Here is a 24776-nt window from a genome sequence, read left to right as displayed (position 1 = left end):
CCAGACTACATTAGAAAATTACATTAATTAACACTTATAACGACGCGTGCAGTCCGGGATACTGAGCCTGTGCCGTTGTGATCGCTCCAGCAGCAACAACAGGCCTGCAGTGCATTGAGTTTCTGCGTACACGAATTAGGGAGGCTGCCTGCAGTCTCTCCCAGGTAGCGCACAGGAGCTACAGTTAGCAGAGGTTGTCGCGGACTGACCTCCATAGACTAACATTGATACATCTCTGCAACAGCCGTGACCCCTTGTGAAAAGATTCAAGGGACAACGGGGGCCCTGGGCGGGAAATTGTTACATTTTACCCCTGCTGTGAGTTCCTTGGGGCAGTATGTTACATAGCAGAACGACACCCGAACCATAGTATAGTTGCATTGTTTTAGCAAAGTGTTTACATTGATAATGCGTATTTTTATTATATTAAAAAAAAAAAAAAGGATTGACTCTTTTTTTAAAAAAAAATACGTGATGTTAGTACCGGTGGGAACGACGTACTAACGACGACGTAAAAAACGTTACTGGAACGGTATTGTAATATTGCGTGACAAACTTTAAAATCCGCATCAATTGTTCATAATGCTTATTGCCATAAGTGCCTGGTTTGTGCACACAATAGTTATCTCACATTTTCCAGTTACATCGTCTACAATCTATCAGTTAGGGTTACCACATAACTCCATCCATATACACTAGGACAGTTTGGGGTAGGGTAGCCAACTGGTCCCATAATTCCGGGACACTTGAATAGATCAGTTTTTTCTTCTCTAACTGCAAATTAATTGATTTTATTGAACATGTAAATCGGGTTTGACTTGCGTGGGCTGTCTCTGAAGAACTGAATTGTTTTGCTCGTTACTAAAAGCACACACCTGTCCGGGGCGTGAATTAATTTATGTGAGGTTCGTTTCCATCAATCAGACCCTATACAGCTTGCTGATTTGCTGTATTTGTCTGATTGGCGCAGGAAGATATAATAAACATAAACTTAACCACATGGGTAAACAACAAAGATTGCGAGTGAGTGTACGATTCTCTATGACGACTTAATTGCACTATTTTGATAGCTACTGTTTACCATTTAAAATTTCAAGCAATACGATTTTAATACATGTTATGATGCTCTCCCGATTAAAATCGCCAATACGCGATAAACAAACACATTTATTGAAGCCGGTCACGCAATTAACACCCACTTCACGTTGTTGGATTTAAAATCGATTAATTTGTGATTTAGATGAGAGTTAAACAAACAAACAAACTAACAAAAAAAAAAACCCTGACCTGTTTAAAGTGTTCCAGGATTATGGGTCCAGTTGGCAAATCTAGTCTGGGGGCAGGCAGGCAGGCCGGATTAACGCAGGGGCTTTAGGGGCTACAGCCCGAGGCCTCAAAAATATATCTCATTTATAATACAATTTCTAGCGTGTGACTGTGTGGATCGGAACAACATATCTGTTTTACCAACTCGTAATGCGTTGGACGAGCAGGGGCTGCTGACTAATCATATGATTTCACCTGCGATCAAGTCACGTGCCACTTATCAGGTGTGCTGCGGCGTGAACGTGACGCAGATCAGAACCTGTAAATATCTGAGAAAGCAGAACATTAGAAGTATGAGAGAGACGATGAGAAGCAGAAACACTGACACGCTAATGTAATACAATACCAACAAATGTATGTGAAGGTACCAGTACTTCGAAAAATACATTGGAGAGAAATCAACAAGAGGAAACTACCTAAGTTTTTATATGAATTAGAGTGGGGCAATCTCCATGGAAAAATAAACGTTTTTTTTTTTCATTCTGTTTTGGTAGTAGTTTCGGGTTATGTCTGTTTCCATGTCGTTTTCTTTTAGACTGAGAAATTCTCCTTCCAAATGCAAATAAACAAATTCATGTTAACATTCCGGAGGCAGTATGTTTGTGTCTGAGTTCCAATTTGGCCTTGTGCGATTTACTGATATCGTGCAGCTTTCTTAAACCGGGTTTCCATGAAGTTTTTAGGTTGTCTTTAAACAAAGTCTGCCTCATCTGGTTCCCCTGCTAATTCTGCTGACACAAAAAACAACATTACCTAAAAAAGCGCCGTGTATTATTAGCTAAACATTTTTGGCTGCATGTATATTTATTAGAAACCTATTATACACGTCCATATTCGTAAGAGATTAAGGACAATACATTTCAATATAACCTGATATTAGGACAAAAGATTCTGCAGTTGGCATTTCCCGTTTTGTATTTGAAACTGTCAGTAACTAACGCTGTAGCCAATACTCATTTTCAAAACTGGCGCTAATGCAAATATCGAATCATGTAAAATATGGATCAGCTCAGACTGAATAATTTGACATTAATGTTAATAGACTGTGGTGGTAGTAAAACAGTAAAGGGAAGCAAATTAATATGCAAATAGCCCCCCCCCCCCAAAAAAAAAAAATAAAAAAAAAAAAATACGAGAACAGCCCCGGGCCCCCATTAAACTTAATCCGGCCCTAGGGGCAGGTCAATGTAGCCCTCCTGAGAAAGATAGTCGAGACAGGTAAAACACATGTGAGTTGAAAACCTACACTGTCCCATATGACTGTCCTCCTCTACATGGAGTCATGTCCTCTATACAATGGAGACAACTGTATAACCAACACTGTATCATGAAATAAATGACGACTACAACAATTCAACAAAACACGATTATTCAGCGGCCACGCTGACTACACGTGGCCAACTAAACAAAGACGTTGTCTACGTCATATCTCAGCGCCAGCAAAACTTCCCGTGATTATTCATTGACTGTAGTTGCTTCCTTGGTTTGTTCGTCTTTGTATCTGCAGTGGAGATTTGTTTATTTTAAAATAAAGTGGAGCTTGTGAACCCGAAACTTTACAAAGATGGCTATGCAAGCGGCAAAAAGAGCTAATGTAAGTTGGGTGTATTTTAGTTGGGTAAAGAAACAACATGTTTAGATCACACTGGGTGCTGTAACGATATGCGTTTGTGCACGTAGGCCTCTTCTCAGAGAAAAACAAAACGTACGTGCGTGATTACTGTTTGTAAAAGCGAAAAACAAATACAGGTGAAAAGTCGGACTGAAAGATATGCGAATCGGAAACGGCTGAAAACTGTCTTTTTGTGATTAAAAATTACCCAGTGTATAATTCATTTCGAATTACGATCATGACGCAGTTGAAGTGAATGCAGTCAGACGATAGCAGGGTTAAAACGTGTATATGGTTTGTGTGTTTATTATTATTATTATTATTATTATTATTATTATTATTATTATTATTATTAACCTTTTATTTGTTTGATGAACAAGCATCGGTATGCCAGTGATTAACTTACAGTTCAAGAGCAATTAAGAGCTACATCCAAAGATTAGAGAGAATCCAAGAACAATTAATGACTGAAAGCAGTTAAAAAGTGAATGAGAAGACTGCTTTCTTTTGAAACAATATGCAAAACTCGTAGGTCTCAGTTGGTAAGCTTTATTGTATTATACACATGGAATCTGAATTCAGACATGTTTTAAAATAAATAATCTCAGAAGAGTTTTTTGTTTAATCAGAACGGAACCGTAGGTCTAGTCTTGGGTACACATGCTTCATTTGTATTCAAACCGGTTTTTAGGTAACACATTGTGATTGTACGCAAGTTTGACATTTTAGGGTACTGGTTTATACACTTACTTTGTTTCTGTTTTAACAGATCCGGTTACCACCAGAAGTAAATCGGATCCTGTATATTCGCAACCTGCCATACAAAATCACAGCCGAAGAAATGTATGATATATTTGGAAAATATGGCCCCATCAGGCAAATCAGAGTGTAAGTGTTTAAGTGTTACGCTTGTTAGTCATATCCCGTCTTTGTGCCAGTTAACTTTAATTTGAAACCAGGTATAAAACAAAATATATACTTTATTTATTTATTTATTTGTATGCTGTAAAAGTTATTGTGTTCCCACTAAAATCAGGAAGACTAGCATTTCATCTAGTGCTATTGTCGGCTAGATTTTGCGAATTAAGTGATGTCCTTTTTTTAATTATTTGTATTAACTTTGTCCATAGTGGCAACACGCCAGAATCAAGAGGAACAGCATATGTGGTCTATGAGGACATCTTTGATGCCAAGAACGCATGTGATCACTTGTCAGGATTTAATGTCTGCAACAGATACCTTGTAGTATTGTACTACAATGCAAACCGGGTATGTATGATTGGGTTAGATTTTATAGAATATAAAGCAGTAGTGCTTTATAAATGTTTCTAATTCATGGACTCTATAGGCAAGAAAGATACAAGGTAATCTCAAAATACCCAGTATTTATCTTCAATAACTGATGATGAACTAATGTTGGTTGTGTGAGTGTACAAGCATACTGTAGCCTTATTTCAATAGGGATAATAACTGATGTGATGTAATATCTTCAGTATGTCTTTGAAGTTTTTATGTACACTGTGAAAAGTTATGCTGTGCACTTAAGCTAGCCACTCCTGGTAGTTCAGCTATGCTCTTGACTAAACTTTTGTGGCTGTCATTTATAAAGGTCTTGCTGCTTTACAGTAATTCTTATATCTCTGAGAACAACTGAGCTATTGCCTTATTTGCAGGGTTATTTAAATACGTTTGTATGTGTTAGTGACCCTGAGGCTTCTAGATAATCAAGAGTGCACACTTTGTAATATTGACTTGCTATTTTATAAACCGCCGTCCGTATTCCCTGTACAATATCGGAACTGAAACCACTTTCTTTTTTCAGGCTTTCCAGAAAATGGACACCAAGAAGAAAGAGGAGCAACTGAAGCTTCTCAAAGAGAAATACGGAATCAACACAGATCCACCAAAATAAGCGTTTTTTTTGTTTGTTTTTGTAATACATGGACTTTGGTTCCTAATTAGGAACGCTTGCAGTGATGCATTCAGAACACACCCATTCAACAGGGTGCATCACTTATTTTTACAGTGTTGCTTTTCTTCTATATGACTGTTTTATTTTTATTTTTTCATTAGTCGGTGTCTTCTGACAGGCAGCGTAATATTTGCTTTTCTTTGCCTGTTACAAAAAAAAATCAATACTACAGCTGTGTTGCTTAATTTGGATATACCCTGATATCAAAATGGATTTACCATGACTTTTTAATAGTTTAACAAGATCACCAAACATCATAAATAATAAAACAAATCAATGAATAAACACACTTTTCTCTCCAATACTTTGTTATTGGTCCTTCATGGAGAATGGTCATCCCATCCACCCACTGTCTGCTGTAAGCCCAATGGGGTCAGTTGCAATAAAGAGTAAACCACAGTTCAGTGCTAGTACTGTACTATGTGAGGATCATCTTCAGTAAGCTGCAAACTGTGTATTTGATGAAGAATCTTGGAGCAGTGAGAGGCTGAGAAAGTAAAAGCAATATACTATTAATTTGATGTTTTTTCAAGGGGGCAGTAGTATCAGTTAATACCCTGGTTATGTATAACACTGTGCGCATGTACTTTAAATATCAAAAACAAGTTGATGAAGCTCAGTATACAGCTTGCAAATATAAATCGGTTTTGGAAGAAATCTTCTATCTACTTCTGGACTATCTGAAGTAGTTTGTTCATTGCAACCAAATGACATACTTTTATCTGTACTTAACACAGAGTCATCCAGTTATTACAATAATTTGTTTGATTCCTGTTACTAAATTAAAGTCTGGCTTAACCCTGGTTAAGCCATTTTATTGTTCTAAATTAAATGTATCCCAATATTACAAACAACTGAAAACATTTTCATGAGACCAACATTCAGGATGTATTTAGGCAGAATTGCATTGATGTACCACCACAAATACAGATAATACCCTATACTGTATGTTAGCATTTTGAAAAATGATTTACCTGTAATGGATGTTAATGCACACTCTCTCTCTCTATATATATATATATACACACAGTGGTTTGCAGAAGTATTCACCCCCTGCAAAGCTTTCACATTTTGTTGGCACCTGAACGTACTCCACGACACTTTGAAATTAGACTTTACATGTTAAGGAGCTTTTGAGGGACAAAGTGGTAGAAAGGCACAGAGCAGGAGAAGGGTACAAGAACATTTCAAAGGCGCTGATTATCCCTCAGCACAGTGAAGTCCATTATTAAGAAGTGGAAGATGCATCATACCACCCAGACACTACCCAGATCAGGTCGCCCTCCCAAACTGAGCAGCCAGGCAAGCAGGAAACTGGTTCGGGATGTCACTCTGAAGCCAACAGTGACCTTGAAAGATCTGCAATGTTGTGTGTCTGAGGTGGGAGTCAGTGTTCACACATCAACAATAAGCCAGTCCCTACACAAAGCTGGCCTGTATGGATGGGTGGCAAGAAAAAAGCCATTACTCAAAAAAGCTTTATCTTAAAGCATGCATAGAGTTTGCGAAAAATCACATAGGTGATACTGCAGACGTGGAAAAAGGTTTGTGGTCAGACAAGACAAAAATTGGTCTTTTCCAGTCTGAATTCCAAGCGCAAACCCAACATTGCATATCACCTAGTCAACACCATCCCAATTGTCAAGCATGGTGGTGGCAGTATCATGTTATGGGCATGTTTCTCTTCAGCAGGGACTGGGAAGCATTTCAGGATAGTGGGGAGAATGGATGGTGTAAAGTACAGGTGAATCCTTGAGGAAAATCTGTTTGTCAGCCAAGATTCTGAAACTGGGGAGGAAATTCACATTTCAGCAGGACAATGACTCAAAGCACAAAGCTAAAGCCACACTGGAGTGGTTGAACAAGAAGAGAATTAATGTTCTTGAGTGGGCCAGTCAAAGTCCTGACTTGAATCCAATCGGAAATTTATGGCTTGACTTGAAGATTGCAGTCCATCGATGATCCCCAACAAACTTATCACAACTGGAGCAATTTTCCTGTGAAGAATGGGCAAAAATGTCATCATCCTACTGTGCAAAGTTTTTAGAAACCTATCCAAAAAGATTCATAACAGTAATTGCTACAAAAGGAGATTCTACCAAGTACTGACTTAAGGGGCTGAATACTTACGGAAACAGTAAATTTCATTTTGTACATTTCTTTGCAAGTTTAGCTAACATTTAACCTCCTCCTCATATAAGAGTGTTCAGTTTAACCACTACAGCTTTGAATAAAAAAAAGTTTGTTTGAAAAACTGCATACATTTTTTTTATTGGGAGGGGGTGCATTCTTCTGCAAATCACTGTATATATATATATATATGATAGGTATACAAACGTACATTAATAGGACACCGTGAGTTAGTACAGTTAAATGTGTTAATTTGAAAGTACGTTCAAGAAACTACGTAATGTTTTCACATTTTTAATATAGGTTGCTTGTGTTTTGCAATGTTGAAAATCAGACGATGGAAAACCACAACCGTATCCTTTAAATGAAAACATACACCAATAACTCCTTCATAATCTTAATATTACAAAATACATTTTATTATTAAAAGGAGTTTGAACTTTGAAAACGTTTTATTTCTAACACTGTACATAATAGGGTGTGTTTATGAATTGAAACAACCAAAACCTAAGATGGTATAAATGAAGTCTTTGAATACAAAAAAAAAAGAGATTTAACTGTACAAAAATACATTTTTAAAAAAATAAAAATTGTGTTTTTGAGTTTTATTTTTCCAACAATAATCTTAATTATTGTATGTAATTGCAAGTCATAATTGTGAGATAGTAAGTCAAAATAACGAGATGAGACAGTATGTCGAACTTATAATGTTATTTTAAGATATATTTCTTTTTTTGTGTGGCGGAAATGGGCTTCCATATGTATTGGCCTTTTTAGCTAATTAGTAATTACATACCTTTTTTTTTCAGTGGAATATGGAAGATTACAATGATCAGTACGATCAGCTGAAGAACGAATTAAAAGAAGGCATTTCAAACGATATTTAACATTTCTAGAAATTTAATTGTGCCCTCATTTCAAGTTATTAGTATTGTTTGCAGTTCTGTTGCAAAACTGTTTTTAATTAAATTCATAGCACAAGCATTTTGTGGTAGCTAACTTAAGACGACAATCGACTTGGTTTTTCAGCTCTGCATGCTCCTTGCCAACAACAACGTTTGCCATAACTAACCTACATTGTTGTAAACTACCCCCTCACAGATATTTTACAGATGTAGCTAGTGTCTTTGCAGAATTTAAAAAGGCTCTACACAGCCAGTCTACCAATTAAAAAGAAACAACGTCCTTTAAAAAAGGAAGAAAAAAAGTACTAAAGATTAGTTAGACCTATGGAGTGGAACAAATGAACAAAAAAACAGGGTTGGGGGGAGGGGGGGTTAGTATATCAGGGTCATCATAAAGAAGAGTCTCCCAGACTTCTGATGCAAGAGACTGCTGGGTACAACGATATCATTCTAAAGGCTAAAGAAGCCTTGTGGGATAATCCAGAAATGAAAGAAGCAGCTTTCACTCTTTGTCATGCAGATGGCACCCGGCCTATAGAAGATTTTGAAAAGGAACATGCAAGCCTTAATGAGATTAAGAATGTCTGGAAAAGAACCTTCTACATTGGAAGCAGACCCATAGGTAGCTGTACTCCTAAACTTTATAATTAACAGAAAATAAGTAACCGTGCTTGTTAATTCTTCTAAATTCATTATACTAAAATGTGCATGGTCTCAGTAGTTTGTCAGATTTGTATATATGTGACAGAACCTGCCAGACAGTGGCTCTTCTTCAGTACATGTGAATCACTCAGCATACATGAGAAGGTCGTCATCAACAGAACACAGCATATTTGTTGTACCTACAGAGGAAAAAAAAAAAAAAAAAAAAAAAAACTTTAATGGTAGTGTTCTCAATTTTCAACTTAAAAAGTTAATAATAGTAATCTGCAGTATACACAAGCATTTCTAAGCATTTGAAGCATTCTTGTTTCCCGAGTATGTTCAATTAACAATTGCAATGCACCTGTTACCACTGAACAGCATTGTATCATTTTTAAGACAGTTCCAACTTAAACCAGAGATTGTTTCTTATTACAACCATAACAATTAATTCAATGTTAAATTATATTCTTTATTTTTTTAAACTACAACACTATTTACTACAATATATACAATTCTTCTAAAGAGTACCCATGGGTGGTGCATGTACAAGACTAGTTCCAGCATGTGGTCACACATTTGTAAAAGTACATTGTGTTTTAACCATCCAGATGCTGGGATATGCTGTGGTGGAATTTTTAGAAGAGAATACAGTGGAAGTCATCCATAAATCATGGATTGAAAGTACAGACAAGATCTGATAAATTATGTACAAAATTGAAGCTATATGAAAAACAACACTGGTTAACTTGATGTAATTGTCAAGGGGGTCTTTAATGACTGAGCAACACTGACCTCCACATGACAAAGACTTGAGGAAAAATGAGTACACACCAGTTTGTAGAAAACAGAAAGAATCTTTATTTGCACGTAGCTACACAGTGCATAGAAAAATATCCACCACACTTAAAACAGCAGCACAACAGACAGTCCCTTGTTCAGTACTTTCACTCAGGTTGCAGAAAACAAGAACAACTCTTTTTAGGCTGCCATATTGCCTTCCTTGGACCTGGATCCAATAAAATACCTTTTCAACTGGATTATAACTCCTTTCTTTGTCTCTTACCTTTTATATTTTCTCATGGGAATCACTGAATTATAGGTAAAACCCAATATACATAGGTAAGTTTTTACTTGCAACATTTACAGGTCTCTTAAGACAGACCTATACATATACAGTGAGGGTTCACCATTTTATAGCAGTACACAGAAATTGAACATATAACCAATAAAATGCAGTTTGGGCAGCCAAGTGTTTAATAGCCTGATTACTTTATGGTTTCAGACTTTGTACAGTTACTGGTCACAGTCAGATGCATTCCAAAGAGCCAGGGGAGGCCAGTTTCCAGACAAACAATGATGGAAGTACACAATCAAGGTTTCAGCAATAGGTCAACAATCAAAAGAGAAACGCAGTTTAAAAATCTATTGGATTCAAATTATATTAAGTTACCCATATTAAAAATAGAAAATGTTTGTATGAATGTTCCCGGCTTCTTTTGATCTTCCATGTGAGACACAAAATGCTTATACTAAAATGTGTTTTCTAGAGAGCTACGACAAAGCATTAGTACATGCCAAGAGGGCAGAAGAGACATCCATTTGGACACAGAAGAGGAGCAAGGCCAAAGGAAGAAGAAAAAGCCAAAACGCTATTGTGACAGGGAGACCCTGAAATTGGTTGTGGAGTGCAAGTGTGCCTTTATGGGTGGAAGAAGTCTCCAAATCCACAGACTGGTTGATATGGAATGTCGAGATAGTGTTCGGCAAAAGGTAGGATCGGTACGTAGCGTAACCATTGTCCTGGTTTCTGTAAAAATTAAACAGGTTCTCACCAAGGAGAAACCCTGCATCTCACTCACCTGCTTTGCGAAGTGATAGCAATCAAACAGTCACTTGAGCGATAACATTTGAGCTAGCTGAATGCATAGGCTCAAATGGAGGCTTCAATGGAACTGAATCAATTTCAGGGGAGTTCACCTCATCAAACAAGCCCTGCATAATTGCAGTTTATAGCCCTATTGGACAGACCCAAACGGCTCAATGCCGCCATTCAGGGCCCAGACCCCGAGATATAGACTCGATGGGTCAGATGCCATGAAGTCCCCTGTGCCTGACTGAGCAGAACACAGCTCTTGGGAAGACTCTGCAGCTGGCCTTTTAGGAGTTGTGGTATGCCAAGACATCTACCGCCAGTGGGTCCCAGTCTCCTATTATGGAGAGCCAGAGGGGACAGTGGGATAATTCTTAGGAGGCAAGAGATCTACCTCTGCTTTCCTGAACCTCTCCCAAATGAGGCTCCCACCTCGGGGTTCGCCTCCACTCTGAGGCACTGGGACCCTCCTTGAGAAGAGGTCAGCTGGCCAGTTTTTCCCTTCTGGGCAGATGTACTGCCCGCAGTGAGAGTAGGTTCTCGTGTACCCAGAGCAAAGGTTATGGGCCACGCGATGAGGTCGCCTTTGTTGTTGGCGTAAACCACCACTGTTATGTTGTCTGCAAGTACAAGCACATGCTTCCCTCTCACCCTCTGCAACAGTGCCATTCTACATAGTGCCCCAGCCTAGGCTGGATGCATTCGTGGTGATGGCCTCTCTTTTTGGTGACACTGCCCAACACTACACCGAAGAGCAGATGGGCAGGCTGTCTGCACCAAGAGAGTGCCCTTAAACAGTGAAGAACACCGTTAATGGGCAGCCATGGTTCAATGCGGGCTGAAAATCCTTACTCTTGAACCAGGCTTGCACAGGGCACATGCGAGGTAGGGTCTGAGAAGCCACTGCCCTCAAGCCAAGAAGTTCTGGAACGTCATTACCATCAACCCTCTGTTGAGTTAAATATCTCTAACAGGCGGCTATTCTCTGCACTCTTTCGTCCAAAACAGTGGACAGTGTGGACCCGGAGTGCAAGCATCGGAATGGTATGGGTCGGTTTGGTGCATGTAGCACTAGTTTGGTACAGTACTGTTGCTGCCCTCAAGGGGGTATCTGCTCAGTAACGCAACAGGGTGGATCTGTAGACCAGGGCACCTGGAAGACCACAGTGGCCTCTTGAGCAATGGCATAAGCTCTACCGTACAGAGAGAGCTTAATTGCAGGAATGCGTCATCTGCCTCCACGTTCTCAGACTGGAATGCCAGCTCTAGAGACACAGAGCGCCTTGGAGCAATGAGCACAAAACTTGCAGATAGCGTTTGTTTAAGACAGTAACTGGACCGTCAACAAAGCAAGGACTGCGAGCAGTCAGACCCAATGCAGAGCTGAGCCCAGAAAATGCTAATGAATTGAAAAGGTAACCCTGCTCGTTGTACAAAAGTACCGGCAGGAAAGGTAGGAAGTCTGGGACCTACAGTAACCATAGGAGTGATGTAGGGATGCCCACCTATAACACTCCTGGCTAACCAACAGATTGAAACCCAAGGAAAGCCCACTGCTAGAGTCCTAACAGTCTTCACACTAACTCTGCAAGCAGATCTTAATGTGGTATAGAGACACTGTGGGAAAAGCTGCAAGCAGATTGACCCAAAGCATGCGTCTCGGTCTAAGGCCAGACAGCGGAAGCCAGCATCTGCTTTAGTATTTCTGTGAAAAAAACTGACTAAATACACACAGAGAAACACATTTTCTCACATAACACAGTAAACAATTTACTTACCATTATTTTAGTATCCTTTTCATTATAAGGAACACATTTTTATTTTTAAGCTTCAACCGAAGCTAGCAGCTTAAGAGACAGCACAAGCAGCCGACTTAAGGTGTTCGATCCCGGGGAAGGAGTAGCGGAGCTGCCAGCTTCATGCGAGGCGCAAGGCCGCTGAGGGACTTGCATGAACAACCACAGCTGAGTGCACAAAACGTGAAGTAAAATTACTTTTTCACGTAATAACAGCAATAAGTGTAATACACAAGCGATAAATGAGATATAAATCAGATCTAAGTGTGTCACTTATCTGTTCATCGACTTCTCTCCTTGCTTCAGGTCGGTGAAAAGGAAAATGCTGACGATGTTTGTGTCAGTAGTCTTTTATGCCCCCAGGGGCGGGCGTGGCTGCGTCACATGCACTGCATTACGTTACATTTCGTACTTGATAGGGAATACTGCATTACTGGAGATGAAATGGGATACAGACGCAAGTAAACAATGCTTGTATCAATGCCCCAGAAGCAGCCTGTTACAGGCATTTCCATCCAAGCTTCTCTGGATTGAACCGTCAGCCCAAATGTTGATTAAAGCAAATGTTAGACAAGTTCTGGTTATGTTATCTGTAAGGTGAAACTATTTTAAAAGTGGACTTTATTACATTAATATTATTGCATTTATTGTACACATTACACTAAGTAACAGAGCTAAGTATCAAACAGAAATATATATATTTTTTGTCATGTAAACAAAATTACTCCCCCAAATAATTTCCAACTGTTTCTTTCATGATAGTGTGTGTGTGCATGTGCTGGGTTAGGGCTATAGGGTTAACAACCCCCCCCCCCAGTCCATCTATCTGTCACCCATTTTGGTGTCTTTATATCAGAGCTTTAGTAGGCTATACTGCACTGTCCATGTAAAAGGGTTGCTAGATTTGGTCATCAATTCACTGATGCCCTACTGTGAAGCAGCCAAAATAACTATAAAATAACACAATATAGTTTCAAAATTAAACAGCGGGTGTATTTATTGCCGATAATAACTAGTTATGTTCTTTATACTGTCATCTAACATATTGTCACATGGTCAATGTACACATTAAAAAACGCAAAACGTTCACTTCCGAGTAGCGTTATCTTGCATTGTTCGTTTTGAGGGTTGTTTTTCTGTTTGACATTTTTCCTTTTTTAAATTAGGAGCACCGCATCATAGTCTATCATTTTACCAAATAATAATGTGGAATCAATTTTATGCCTTAGTCTTATGTAGGTATTCAATTAAATTCAGACCACTAAGATTTCAGTTTACAAAAGCTCCCTTCCTTGCTCGTGGCATCCAATACAAGGAGTAGTTTTTCTACCGACCCTGTGACGGTTACCATGGTGATCACACTAAGTCACGTAAACGGGACCTGAGTGACTGCAAGTTATTTTGCTAAAATCATCAATGACATTATTAAATGGACAATCTGAAGAAGCCGGGAGGCGGGAAAGGTCTTAAAATACAAAGAAAAAATTAAGTACATTAAACAATCGTTTTAAAAAAAGTCAAAATATAAAATTACCTTGAGCATTTTTTTTTGCCAGTACCCTGTACCAGCAAGAAATGTTTTACCAGTACGCATTACCGGGCCGTACCGGCAGATCGCTGGTGGTTATGCAACTCAGTCCTGCACACAGTTAAGCATAGTTCCAGCATAGTATAACAAAATCGGGGGTGGGAATAGTAATTATATTTCATGTCGAACGGTTATTTTTAATTTTATTGCGCGTCAGCGGAGTTGCTGTGGTAGGTTTGGTTGCACTTGCAGCGCAGAAGAACAAGGCTGACAAACGTTTTTACTTGTTGTAACCACAATTTTTCGCTACGAACTGGATGCTACTACTTTCGTTTAGTTCGTAGGATTCTTTGGCTCAAATTACGGTGTAGAACACACCCACTGACCTCTGTTTTGACAGTGACTAGGAAGTCAGGATCTGAGAAGACAAGTTTTGTGACACTGACACAAGGTAAGAATACATTTACTACTATGGTGTTTGCACGATACCTTCGCGTTTAACAGTTTATTTTTACATAAGATAAACGTGTTTGTTTTCTAAAGTATGTATATGACAATTTGTAGTTGGGAACATTTGCAGTTTTCACAATGTTTAAACTCGAAAAAAACAACTGAGGCGGACACTGGGACTGTTCTGCAAAATGTTAACATTGGCCTGAGCTTCCGGGCATGCTTTAGCATAGGGACGTGTTTTTTGTGTCTTTTTGTTGAAAAACGGTAGAGCTGGATTCTGTTTCTGTGCATAATACTACGCTTTGGGTTGTTTGGGGGCGTGCTACCGTATAGCCAGACCCAAGAGATTAAACATTTTAAAAATAAAGTAGAACATTCTTTGTATTGTAATGAGACATTTGTTTTAGAGTCCTGCAATATTCATATTATTGCATCCAGATTATGCAGCAACATAGACGTCCTTTTTCATTAGTGTTAATTTGTATTCATTAGGGCAGTTGTGTATTTCTCAAATGCTCGTCTCTTGTAACACTTTTAGTTATAAAATTCACCTATATGTTGCATGGAGAATATGGAAACCCTTTGTGCTGTGCTGTACTTCAAACGGGACCGAACATAGCACAAAAGCACAAACCAATTTAGGATGTACAGTACAAACCAATATAGAATATACAGTGCAGCAGTTATCTGAGTTTTCCATATTTAAAACGTGTATTGTTTTAAATCCGATATAGGTCTACTATGCGTTTTATTGTTTAAAAACCTAATAGAAATGTATAAAAAATGATATGCTGTATATTGTACACGATATACTATACGAATGACTGCCTCGTTCATTGCAGTATTTACTGCAGTTAATTTTGTGCAGTATTGTGTAATGGACACTTTACAACTATACTTACTGCAACCTTATATTCCTCACAAAACATCACATCAAATGACCGTGTAGGGATTTGAAGCATTGTCTATGTAGGGATTTGAAGCATTGTCTGTGAGAGCTCACAGCAGTGGTTCCTTACCATCTGGATTTTGGTGGTTTTCCAGAATGAATTATTCACTCCATAAATATCAGGATGAATTGCTATTATAATATTTATACACGTATATTATTGTATTCATGTTTTGCTTTAGAGCTTTCAAGTGATTAAAAAAAAATCGTTATTAAGATTTTTTATTTTTAAATCGCGAGATTAATCTCGGTTTTAATTGCATATTAAATTGACACAATTACTACATCCAGGTGATTTAAATTTGTTTTATTATTATTATTATTATTATTATTATTATTATTATTATTATTATTATTATTATTATTATTATTATTATTATCCTTAACTGTAAATAAAATCATGTAAAATGCATTGATGTACTTATTTAATCAGGAAATTTACCCATTGAGACCATGACCAAAATTTAGTGGGGGCAATAATTTAGAAATTACAAATAGAACCAACACAGTAAAACGTGCGGGTCATCAGAGCAGAATGGAGACCAGGAAACGGAATAAATACCATATCTATTTTTAAATGTGATTGTTGACTGAAATAAATGAGTATTTTTTAAATACAATTAGAAATATGTTGCTACAGTAAGTACGTCTAGCAAATGAATTGTTAATTGTGAAGATAACATAAAAAAAAATAAAATAAAAACCGTTGTCATCATATCCCAAAACCGCAAACTAACAAGAAAATTGGTAGGCTTTAGGTACTATAAGTTTAAAAAAAAAAAAAAAAAAAAAAAAAAAAAAAGCTACTCTAATGGCGTAAGTAGAGTCGGAAATGTGGGTGGGGCCCCAATTATGGTTGGATGTGCAATGACCAAAGGTCTGACTTCACAGGAAATTGTTTACATTTCAGACATGATTTAAATAGTTTAGGTGTAGGGCTTGCTATTGAATATTGCAATTATAGTCATACTCCACAGAATCGCACATGTCTCTTTCAAACCGTAGGAGAGACAGCATGTTCTTCAGCGACATGTCAGTATTGAAGCTCGCAATACCTGTATTAATCCTGTTCGCGGTGTACAGGTGGTTATTGGGATCAAAACTCTTAAAAGTGCGTGCATATTTGGATAGATATACAAGTGGTAATAATCTAAAACTTAAATTCGTATTGGATATTTTTTTCCCCAGTCGATTTGCGCTTTATTTGTTGAATGAAGACTGAGACTTCCACTTTATCCATGTGACGTTGTACAAAGTACATTTCCAGTTCTGTAGACTTTCTCTACTGCCGAATGTGTCCGATTGTGGCAAGCATGCAGAGGCGGCTTCCATGAGGCCATAGTACCATTTTGAAAGCAGCTGTTCAATTCAGTTGACAGTCTAAAATATGATTCCACATTGCTCTCAAATCTTAATTAGATTGCTCACAGGTTCACTTTCCCAAAGATGAAGTAACAAACAAATCAGCCAGTCTATTTGGTAATTTTCTCTTCCGACATTTATGTTCACTTGTTGCCATTCCACTGCTGAAGTAGATGTAAATTAATAACTTGCAGATATCTGTCCATTGTCTTTAAGAACAAAATTAAAAAGACTAATTTGTTTTGCCACGTTGACCGCTGTACTACTTGTAATTAGTCTGCAAGTTTGCTTAAAAAACTTCACATTTAAAATAAAATTGGAATATTGAAACATGTGGGACTTTCAAAAGATCTGTGTCAGCTGCCTCACAAGCTGTCAATCAAACATGGCTTGCACATGATTCGTTGTGTGAGAGGACGATCCCACCCAAACATAGCATAGCACAATCACTACTTTGCTTTGGTTGGCTAAAGCATTTTTGTCCGAAACTTGAGCTCCTGCCTTCGGGGTGCAGAGTTTTAAAATAAATAAATAAATAATATTTAAAAAAAAAACAAAACAAAACAAAAAAGCACTTCGCTTGATTCATGGGCTTGTACCGATACTGGTGGGTTTAATTTGTTGTTATATTGTTGTTGTCTGTAGCAGAAGAGCTGCTAGTGTAGTTTGAGACGAGAAGGCGTGTTCAGCACGCAGCACACTAGATGTACTCGCTTGTGATTCTTGAACTCACTTTGACAGGAGACAAGTAAGCGTCTTTCTGTCCATTGAGCTGTCAGAATGTTTTTACAATAAATAAATAAATAAACCTCCCATGCATTTTTAGTGCTTTGCTCTAGCGCTGTTCAGTGACCGACTTTATCTTTAAATAACTGCACTCAAGTAGTGCCGAAAGGCTCAGACACAGCAAAGCAATTAACGCACGTTAAAAAAATGAATCGACAAAAAAACAAACCGTTAGTCTCAGAAATTAACTGTGATTAACTGACAGGCCTAACTTGTTTTAAACATAATATTATAACTATGTTATATTTGTTATCCAACTTTAATTTGAGAGTCATTTTTGTACCATTGTTGTGAGCATTTCAGTTGAAAAAGTGTGTTCTCAGAATATGCCAATTGGATATGAAATTTAGTAAAATACATATTGTCCTTTTAACTGAATTATTCTAGCGTAAATACTATTCAATAAGAATTGTGTTAAGTGTTACCAGCTTTTCACTGTGAAGCTTTATCAAGTACAGTAGTACGTTCTGTAACTTTTTTTTACCCTGTATTTAGGTACAGTATTTTAGCTAGCAATGTTGTAGTAAACTCCTTGAAGCATCAGAGACGGATTACAATGCCAAAGAGAAAAGAGAAGACCCCGTCTGCGGCTAACCAGAGGAAAAGATTACGGATTGAAGAGCAGGAAGGAGTAGCCGGGGATGAAGAGGATTCAGAGGACCTGGAGCAGTTTCAGCAAGAGGCATACCAGTTTTCCAACTCGGTGGGTTGCTTTTACTTTAATGCTGTTAAACAGTTTATGTTAGTCCAATGTAAAATCCTATAATATATTTCATGAATGAAACTAAAATAGGGATATAAAAAAAATAAATAAATAAAATACCGCGTTTTATCAGTGCTGTATATTAATCACTTAAATAGACGGGTGAGCATAAACTTGGGTGCGCTGTTTTCTGTGGAAATGAAGTGACTCCTTTGATTTTAAATATAAGCAAGCCTATGTGTGAGTATAAAGCACTCCTGTGTTACTAAATGTTAGTTGATTCAGTCTGTGGGAGCTAAGATCAGTACATTTGCATTGTGCTAATAAACATCAGAAGCGTAATTGGAGGTATAACATTAAAACCTTGTCTGTAGATTCGTATTTATAGATTATTATTTACATCTTTGTGCTAACATGCAGCATCAGAATTAAATTGTGCTATTTGAGATAGTAATATTCACACTATGTTGCACACCCTTTTGATTGATCTGTACCCCACATGCCAAATTCACGTGTTAATCAAATGGCACCCCTGACATGTATTTTGTAATAAATACAATTCGCATCTCCCTTTTCCAAGTAATTTCAGTCACGATAGACAAGTCAGCAGATCTGATAGAGAGCTGTTAGTAAGTGCTTGGTTGGCAGGTACTTCTGTACCCTATCCAGGACTGCACAACTTACTGGCGTTTCAAGAGGAGCAGTATTTGTAATATGGGGTTTTAATTCATTAAAATGAAAATTGAGATATTTTTAGGAAAATATCTTTCTTGATTATTGCTTAAGGAGTGCATTTAAATAGAGAGTCCTTACCAGTAATTTGAATTATTTGAAGCAAATAAATTTCCATAGTTAAGCTGCATGGCCAGTGCTGATTTGTTCTGGTACTTTTTCATGAATTGTGTGTGTGTGTGTGTGTGTGTGTGTGTGTGTGTGTGTGTGTGTGTGTGTGTGTGTGTGTGTGTGTGTGTGTGTGTGTGTGTGTGTGTGTGTGTGTGTGTGTGTGTGTGTGTGTGTGTGTGTGTGTGTGTGTGTGTGTGTGTGTGTGTGTGTGTGTGTGTGTGTGTGTGTGTGTAAGGTGTATAATTTATGTAGGGGTGAAATTCTCAACAAAGAAGTGCAGGTACTCATACACACAGCCAGGTGTAAACATTTTAAAAATTGAGACAATTAGAGTGCCAATGAATAAATACTTAAAAAATTGGTACACAATACATTTATGAATTAAAAATAAGCCTTAAAAAATAACTGATCAATTACAACTAATTCACCATAAACAAGTGAGCTGAAAATATTGAAAGCTTTATACCCTCTGCGTATATCAGTGTCTTGTACTGTAATATGACACTTAAGTTAAACCTAAAATGACAAGCATTAAGACATATTAAACTATGCAGTAACTGTTGTAGAGAGGGAGTTTTGTTTCAATATATCCTAAAAAGGGGATGATGTTATAAAAAATGGTAATAAATAAACTGTGCTATGAAAGAATTATACAAAAAGGTAAAAGTGGAACAGTGCACAATATGGGGCTAAAGTACCCCTCAAATCCATTATGTAACAGGCTACTAATGGTGTACTTGGCCATTTTAATCTGCATAGTATTCTCTGAAGTCATCCCAGGACTTTCCAGACCCTGGGAACTCACACACAACAGGACCTGGCCACGCTACAATAATAGCCTTGGATTAGAACATATATCCCTGTGTCTTTTATTTATTATGTATCTTAGAACATGCCTGTTGTGTTTCTGTGTAGACTGATTACCACCTGCTCAAGAAAAAAGATTTTTCAGGCAGAAACAGTATAAAAGTACACTTTATTTTTATTTTACTCCTGGTATTGTGGTTTCTGCACAAGAAACAACGTGGCAAAAGGCACATTTTCAGATTTGTGATTCATGCCAAAATGAAATCTGATAAGAATGAAAGCTTGGCCAATCAACATGCAGTGATTATACTGATGTTAATAGTGGGCAATAGCAGCTAACAGAGACAGCAGTAGTATGAGGAAACATAATGCAAGCAGCACAAACTGTTCTGAGTGAAAGCACATTTGCGCAAGTGGACTGTGTGAGTGGATGGAATGCATCTGCATTGGATGAAAAGCAGATTAAATAAGTCCTGGTACCCAGTACTGGTGAGTACCGGCAGAATTTCACCCCTGTATATATGGATGTGTGTGTATATTGTAACCAGCCAGGGAGGGAGTTAAAAGCCTCCCTGCCAGAACACGCTTGTTTATTGTTTAATTCATTGTATTATTGTTAATTGTCACCCGCAACTGGTAATTATTGTAAATTAGTGCCAGGTGCAGGGTTTAAAAGGCGTGCTGCCACTCTGTGAAGTAAAGTGCATGTGGGTGTTTTATGGTTGAATATACATAAAAAATAATGATGGTATACTGATCCATCTGGACAAAAAAGCTGAATATATGTAAATTTAACTTTCCCTTTTAATTATTTCTGTTTCATTGTATGGTTGTACAAGCTGATGGTTGCATTTTCTTTATTTGAAAGAGATGTTCTGATAAAGATGAAAAAATAAACAAATTATAGTTAGCCTGTGTGTGTTTCTTCTGATTTCTTAGAGTTTGGGAGAGATTGGGATTGTCGAAAGCATATCTCTGAAGAACTTTATGTGCCATTCTTTGTTGGGGCCGTTTGAGTTTGGTTCAAATGTGAACTTTATTATTGGAAACAATGGAAGTAAGTTAAAGAACCTTACCATAATTTAGTTTATAAAAACTAAATTATTAATAATTGTTAATTATTGCCTCCCTTTTCTTTTCCCTTACATTCTGTAATCATTTTCTGGGGTTTTATATTAACGGACAATGGGCTGTGGTTATTTTAATGTATGAAAAAAGACTATTACTCTATCTCTGGGATATGCACATTAGTGTAGCGAACTGTACTGAGAGTTATCGTTGGAAATGTTTTACATTTGTTAATATATAGATAATGTATCTTTGTAATTGTAACTGTTCACTGTATTTTTAGGTGGAAAAAGTGCCATACTAACAGCTCTTATTGTTGGTCTTGGAGGAAAGGCAACAACTACAAACCGGGGGTTATCTCTGAAGGGATTTGTGAAACATGGACAAAGGTGAATATTATGCTTCAGTATTTTCATCTGTTTGGAAAGTCGTGTAAATAGCACATAAGCTACAGTTTATTATTGGAATACAGTCTTATCAGAGGGATGTATTGGTCTTTATAGATTGTTTTTGAAATTTAACAGTTAACCCATGCAGCCAAATTGGTAGTGTGCTCCATCTTGAAAACGTCATAAAGATGAGCTTGTACCACGGTAAACTGTGGTAAATACATCTTATCGCAGTGCAAAAACCGCAAAAGTATGCAAAAGATTACTTAATCTGTTGTTGCTTGTACATGTAGTTCTGCAGATATCACAATACGTTTGAGAAACAGAGGAACAGATGCCTTCAAAGGTGATGTCTACGGTGACTCCATTGTTATAGAGCAGCGCATCACATGCGATGGGAGCCGGACATGCAAGATAAAGAGCAGGCTAGGTAATGTGTGTGTTTATTCCAAGTATTTAGTCTTTGCATCTAGATGAAGTCCACAACTATGTTTCTTATGTAAACATAGATTTAGGAAAATGGTATTTTTCTGACTCTGTTAAAGATCATATGTTTATGTTAGTGCTGGGGCGAACACAGGATGTTCATGTTCAGATATTCGCTCATAATTTAAATATTCGTTTGGATATTTGTTTGTTTTTCAAAAAGTAATAAAAGCCATTCTATTGCTCTTAATGCAGGCAGAGACAGCAAAGCAGCTGGGGCAGGGGGCGTGGCAGTGGCCTGTGTGTGCCTTTGTTTTACAGCAAGACCTTACAATGTGTAGCACGTTAAAATAGAAAACTATCCTAGGAGTAAAGAACAAGTTGTGTAGGGCTTACTTTACCCCAGTGAACTACAAAACAAAGGATGCCAAATAACAGTACAAGTTAAATGTTGTTTTGTTAATTCCCGAAATAAATAATACATAAAGTTGACACACCATTTCATTTTTTTCATTCCTTGCCATTGCCGTTTCTTCACAATAAACTGTGGCCAAAGAGACGTTTTCATAAACTAATAACACAAGGTTTACTTGTGTCTTTTTGTAGCTGAACAAGCAAATGAAAACTGAAATTTAAAACTTTAAACACTTCAAATAAAACAAACATGGAAGTGGCGCTGTAAAATTAAGGTGAAAAAAACTCACCATTTTGCTTCTCGTTTATTACATTCCACATAACAGAAAGTTGCAACAAAAAATATATAATGTCCAGGATTGAAGTTAACTTTTAAGGTAGAAGTGAGGATTTGCTACCTGCCTGGAAAGTCGGTAGCAAAATGGTCTTATTTGGTAGCGGTTTATTTGACTATATATCATTTCTCATTATATATAAAAATAGTTTAAAAAAATAAACACCTAGATACTGTTTTAAATAGACTGAATACCCCAAACTATCAGATATTAGGCCTATGTTTAAATAATAAAGTATTTATTGAAACCACCTTTGCGGAACTTATGCAATTCCTTGTCGAAATTTATTTTGTTTTATCCTTAAGTTCTACAAGAATGCAACCATATACGTCATCTAAGCATTTGATATGCCTTCAGTACGGTTAACCATGTTATGTTTCATCGGTGTAAATTAAGATATCCTCATATCTTTAGTTGTTGACTGAGATTTCGGTAACTAACAAATCATACACAGAGCACTAAGCACTTGCTGAATTTATACTGCTTCTTAATTATCCGAATCATTGTGATCATACAAATCTTACAAAATAAAAAAAAGCATCTTGAATAAACTTGTGTGTAGGTTTATTCAAGATATTTATTTTTATTTTGTACAAAATTATATTTCAGTTCTCAATATTTAAAAGATGCTATTTATAGCCTATTAATTAGTAATATATAGCCCTAATTTACATTGACTCTCCCAATTAAATAACAACACTGATCCAGTGTTCACGCTGTCTGGTGTCAGGAATAGTGAACAGCTTCTCAGTATTAATGATTTCAATGGGAGAAGGTGATATACTATTAGAAACTGTAAGGAGACTTTAAAATATATATTATTAAAACTATTAAAAAAATATATAAATATTGATGATGTACTTATTTATTTCATTTGTTAAAAGCTATTATAATTAATCACCAGAATCAATTGAGCAAAGGTTTAGGGCTCAATTCACATGTTGATTTCCTTCAGTTTAAAGGCAACTTCAAAATCCTGTTCTGTCTCACATTGTTCCAGAATTATGGGGCCAGGTGGCAACCCTAGTTACAGTATATCTTTTTTTTGTTTATGTTGATTTTTAAAATGCATGCCAAAACTACAAATTCAAATGTCGTTATTATTAACTTGTAGAAACTGCAAATGTTTTTCGTTGCAGGGCAAGTCGTTTCAACTAAAAAAGAGGAACTCACTGCAATATTGGACCATTTCAACATCCAGGTAACATTGAGGGTGTATCTGTGTATGCAGACTGATCATTTACTGCTTCTTGTCAATGTACTGTACACACACCAGTTGTAGTCAAACGGTTTACATTCCCCAATGGAAATGTTATAATTTTTAGAAATTTCTTGAAAAACAAACAATTACAGGACAAATCTTTTGTAGCACAAGTTTTGCTTTTGTGGATGATAATTTTTTTTACAAGAAATAGATGTCTGCAAATATTTATTTCAGCAACTTTTTTGCATAACTCAAAAAATGCTAATTAAAAAGTATTCATACCCTGACAAGGAATATGAAATTAATAGCTAGTTGAGGCACCTTTAGCAATAACATCCTCTTTTAGGATATTTGTGAATGAGCTTTTAGCCTGATTCTTTAGTGATTTTTGACCATTCTTCAATGCAAAATTGTTCCAGTTCATTCAAATTCCGAGGATTTCTCTTATGCACAGCTTTCTTCAACTCATACCAAAGATCCTCAATCGGTTTTAGATCAGGACTTTGACTAGGCCATTCCAGAACCTTGATTTTATTCTTCTTTAACCATTCTGAAGTAGATTTTGATTTGTGCTTTGGATCTTTGTCGTGTTGGAATGTCCAGTTGCGCTTTAAACCAAGTTTTGTAGCGGAGGGTTTCAGATGATTGGCCAATACCCTTCGGTATCCTGTGGAATCCATTTTACCATGTATTCTAACTACATTTCCTGTGCCATTAGAGGAAAAACAGCCCCATAGAAGGATATTCTCACCTCCATGCTTGACAGTAGTTATGGTGTTCTTTTCTTTGTACACCTCACCAGACTTTCTCTAAATGTAAAGACTATCAGCATGACCAAATAGCTTGATATTTGTTTCATCACTCCACAGAACCTTTGACCAGAACTCTTATCCATCATTCAACTGCTGTTTTGCAAACTTTAAGTGATTTTCCTTGTGAAGTTTTCCTAAGATTGGCTTTTTCCTTGGCCTACAACCATTGAGATCTTCACCAGGCAATACTCCACCTATGGTTGAAATGGAAACCCGAGTCCCACTTGCAACCAGTTAACTTTGAATATCTTTGGCAGTCAACCTCGGATTGTTATTAACCATTTTCAGTCCATTTTTTCAGCGCTTGTCAGGTGCATCAGGTCCAATTTATTTTCACACATGCTGTTTAAATTTTTTTCTTTTCAGAGTAAAACAGGTTTAAAAGGCATTGAATCACAAAAGGACTGTATCTCCAGTCAAGCCCCACCTCTTGTTCACTGT

General features: G+C 37.1%; 2 protein-coding genes and 1 long non-coding RNA gene across 9 annotated transcripts in view; 2 read left to right on the top strand and 1 right to left on the bottom strand.

The window, feature by feature from the left end:
- The first annotated feature begins 2761 nt into the window (after positions 1 to 2761).
- Positions 2762 to 5195, top strand: LOC121315531 (splicing factor 3B subunit 6). Of its 2 annotated transcripts, none has more exons than XM_041249701.1 (4): positions 2762 to 2920; positions 3708 to 3826; positions 4069 to 4207; positions 4761 to 5195. In XM_041249701.1, exons 1-4 carry the CDS (start codon positions 2891 to 2893, stop codon positions 4848 to 4850), a joined length of 378 nt encoding a protein of 125 aa, XP_041105635.1. In that variant the 5' UTR covers positions 2762 to 2890; the 3' UTR covers positions 4851 to 5195. The 2 variants fall into 2 exon arrangements, with proteins under 2 accessions (XP_041105635.1, XP_041105636.1); XM_041249702.1 differs by lacking the exon at positions 2762 to 2920 and adding an exon at positions 3127 to 3232.
- Positions 5080 to 12683, bottom strand: LOC121315532. Of its 3 annotated transcripts, none has more exons than XR_005950282.1 (3): positions 12239 to 12603; positions 8697 to 8787; positions 5080 to 5397 (listed from the first exon to the last, which is right to left on the bottom strand). It is a non-coding gene; the product is annotated as an uncharacterized LOC121315532 (long non-coding RNA). The 3 variants fall into 3 exon arrangements; XR_005950283.1 differs by lacking the exon at positions 5080 to 5397 and adding an exon at positions 6867 to 6907 and having other exon boundaries at positions 12239 to 12601; XR_005950281.1 differs by lacking the exon at positions 5080 to 5397 and having other exon boundaries at positions 7438 to 8787; positions 12239 to 12683.
- A 1044-nt stretch (positions 12684 to 13727) lies between these two features.
- smc6 (structural maintenance of chromosomes 6) overlaps positions 13728 to 24776 on the top strand; it is a 61875-nt gene continuing 50826 nt past the window's right edge. Inside the window, exons 1-6 of one of the 4 annotated variants that reach the window (XM_041249700.1) lie at positions 13728 to 14235; positions 17830 to 18037; positions 20627 to 20744; positions 21039 to 21144; positions 21438 to 21574; positions 23459 to 23520. In XM_041249700.1, coding sequence (XP_041105634.1) covers positions 17891 to 18037; positions 20627 to 20744; positions 21039 to 21144; positions 21438 to 21574; positions 23459 to 23520 — 570 coding nt within the window. In that variant the 5' untranslated portion in view covers positions 13728 to 14235; positions 17830 to 17890. Of the gene's footprint in view, positions 14236 to 17829; positions 18038 to 20012; positions 20177 to 20626; positions 20745 to 21038; positions 21145 to 21437; positions 21575 to 23458; positions 23521 to 24776 lie in introns of those variants that run through there. The other 3 variants (XM_041249698.1, XM_041249696.1, XM_041249697.1) reach the window with 3 other exon arrangements.

This window comes from Polyodon spathula, chromosome 5 (assembly GCF_017654505.1).
Source record: "Polyodon spathula isolate WHYD16114869_AA chromosome 5, ASM1765450v1, whole genome shotgun sequence".
NCBI lineage: Eukaryota > Metazoa > Chordata > Actinopteri > Acipenseriformes > Polyodontidae > Polyodon > Polyodon spathula.
The sequence above is the reverse complement of the archived record's forward strand: the minus strand, read 5'-3'. Positions and strand labels throughout refer to the sequence as shown.

Coding starts and splice junctions, on each gene's coding strand:
- LOC121315531 (XM_041249701.1), top strand. CDS start 2,891: ATGGCTATGCAAGCGGCAAAAAGAGCTAAT. Junction 2,921..3,707: donor AAGCGGCAAAAAGAGCTAAT/GTAAGTTGGGTG, acceptor CTGTTTTAACAG/ATCCGGTTACCACCAGAAGT. Junction 4,208..4,760: donor TGTACTACAATGCAAACCGG/GTATGTATGATT, acceptor TTCTTTTTTCAG/GCTTTCCAGAAAATGGACAC.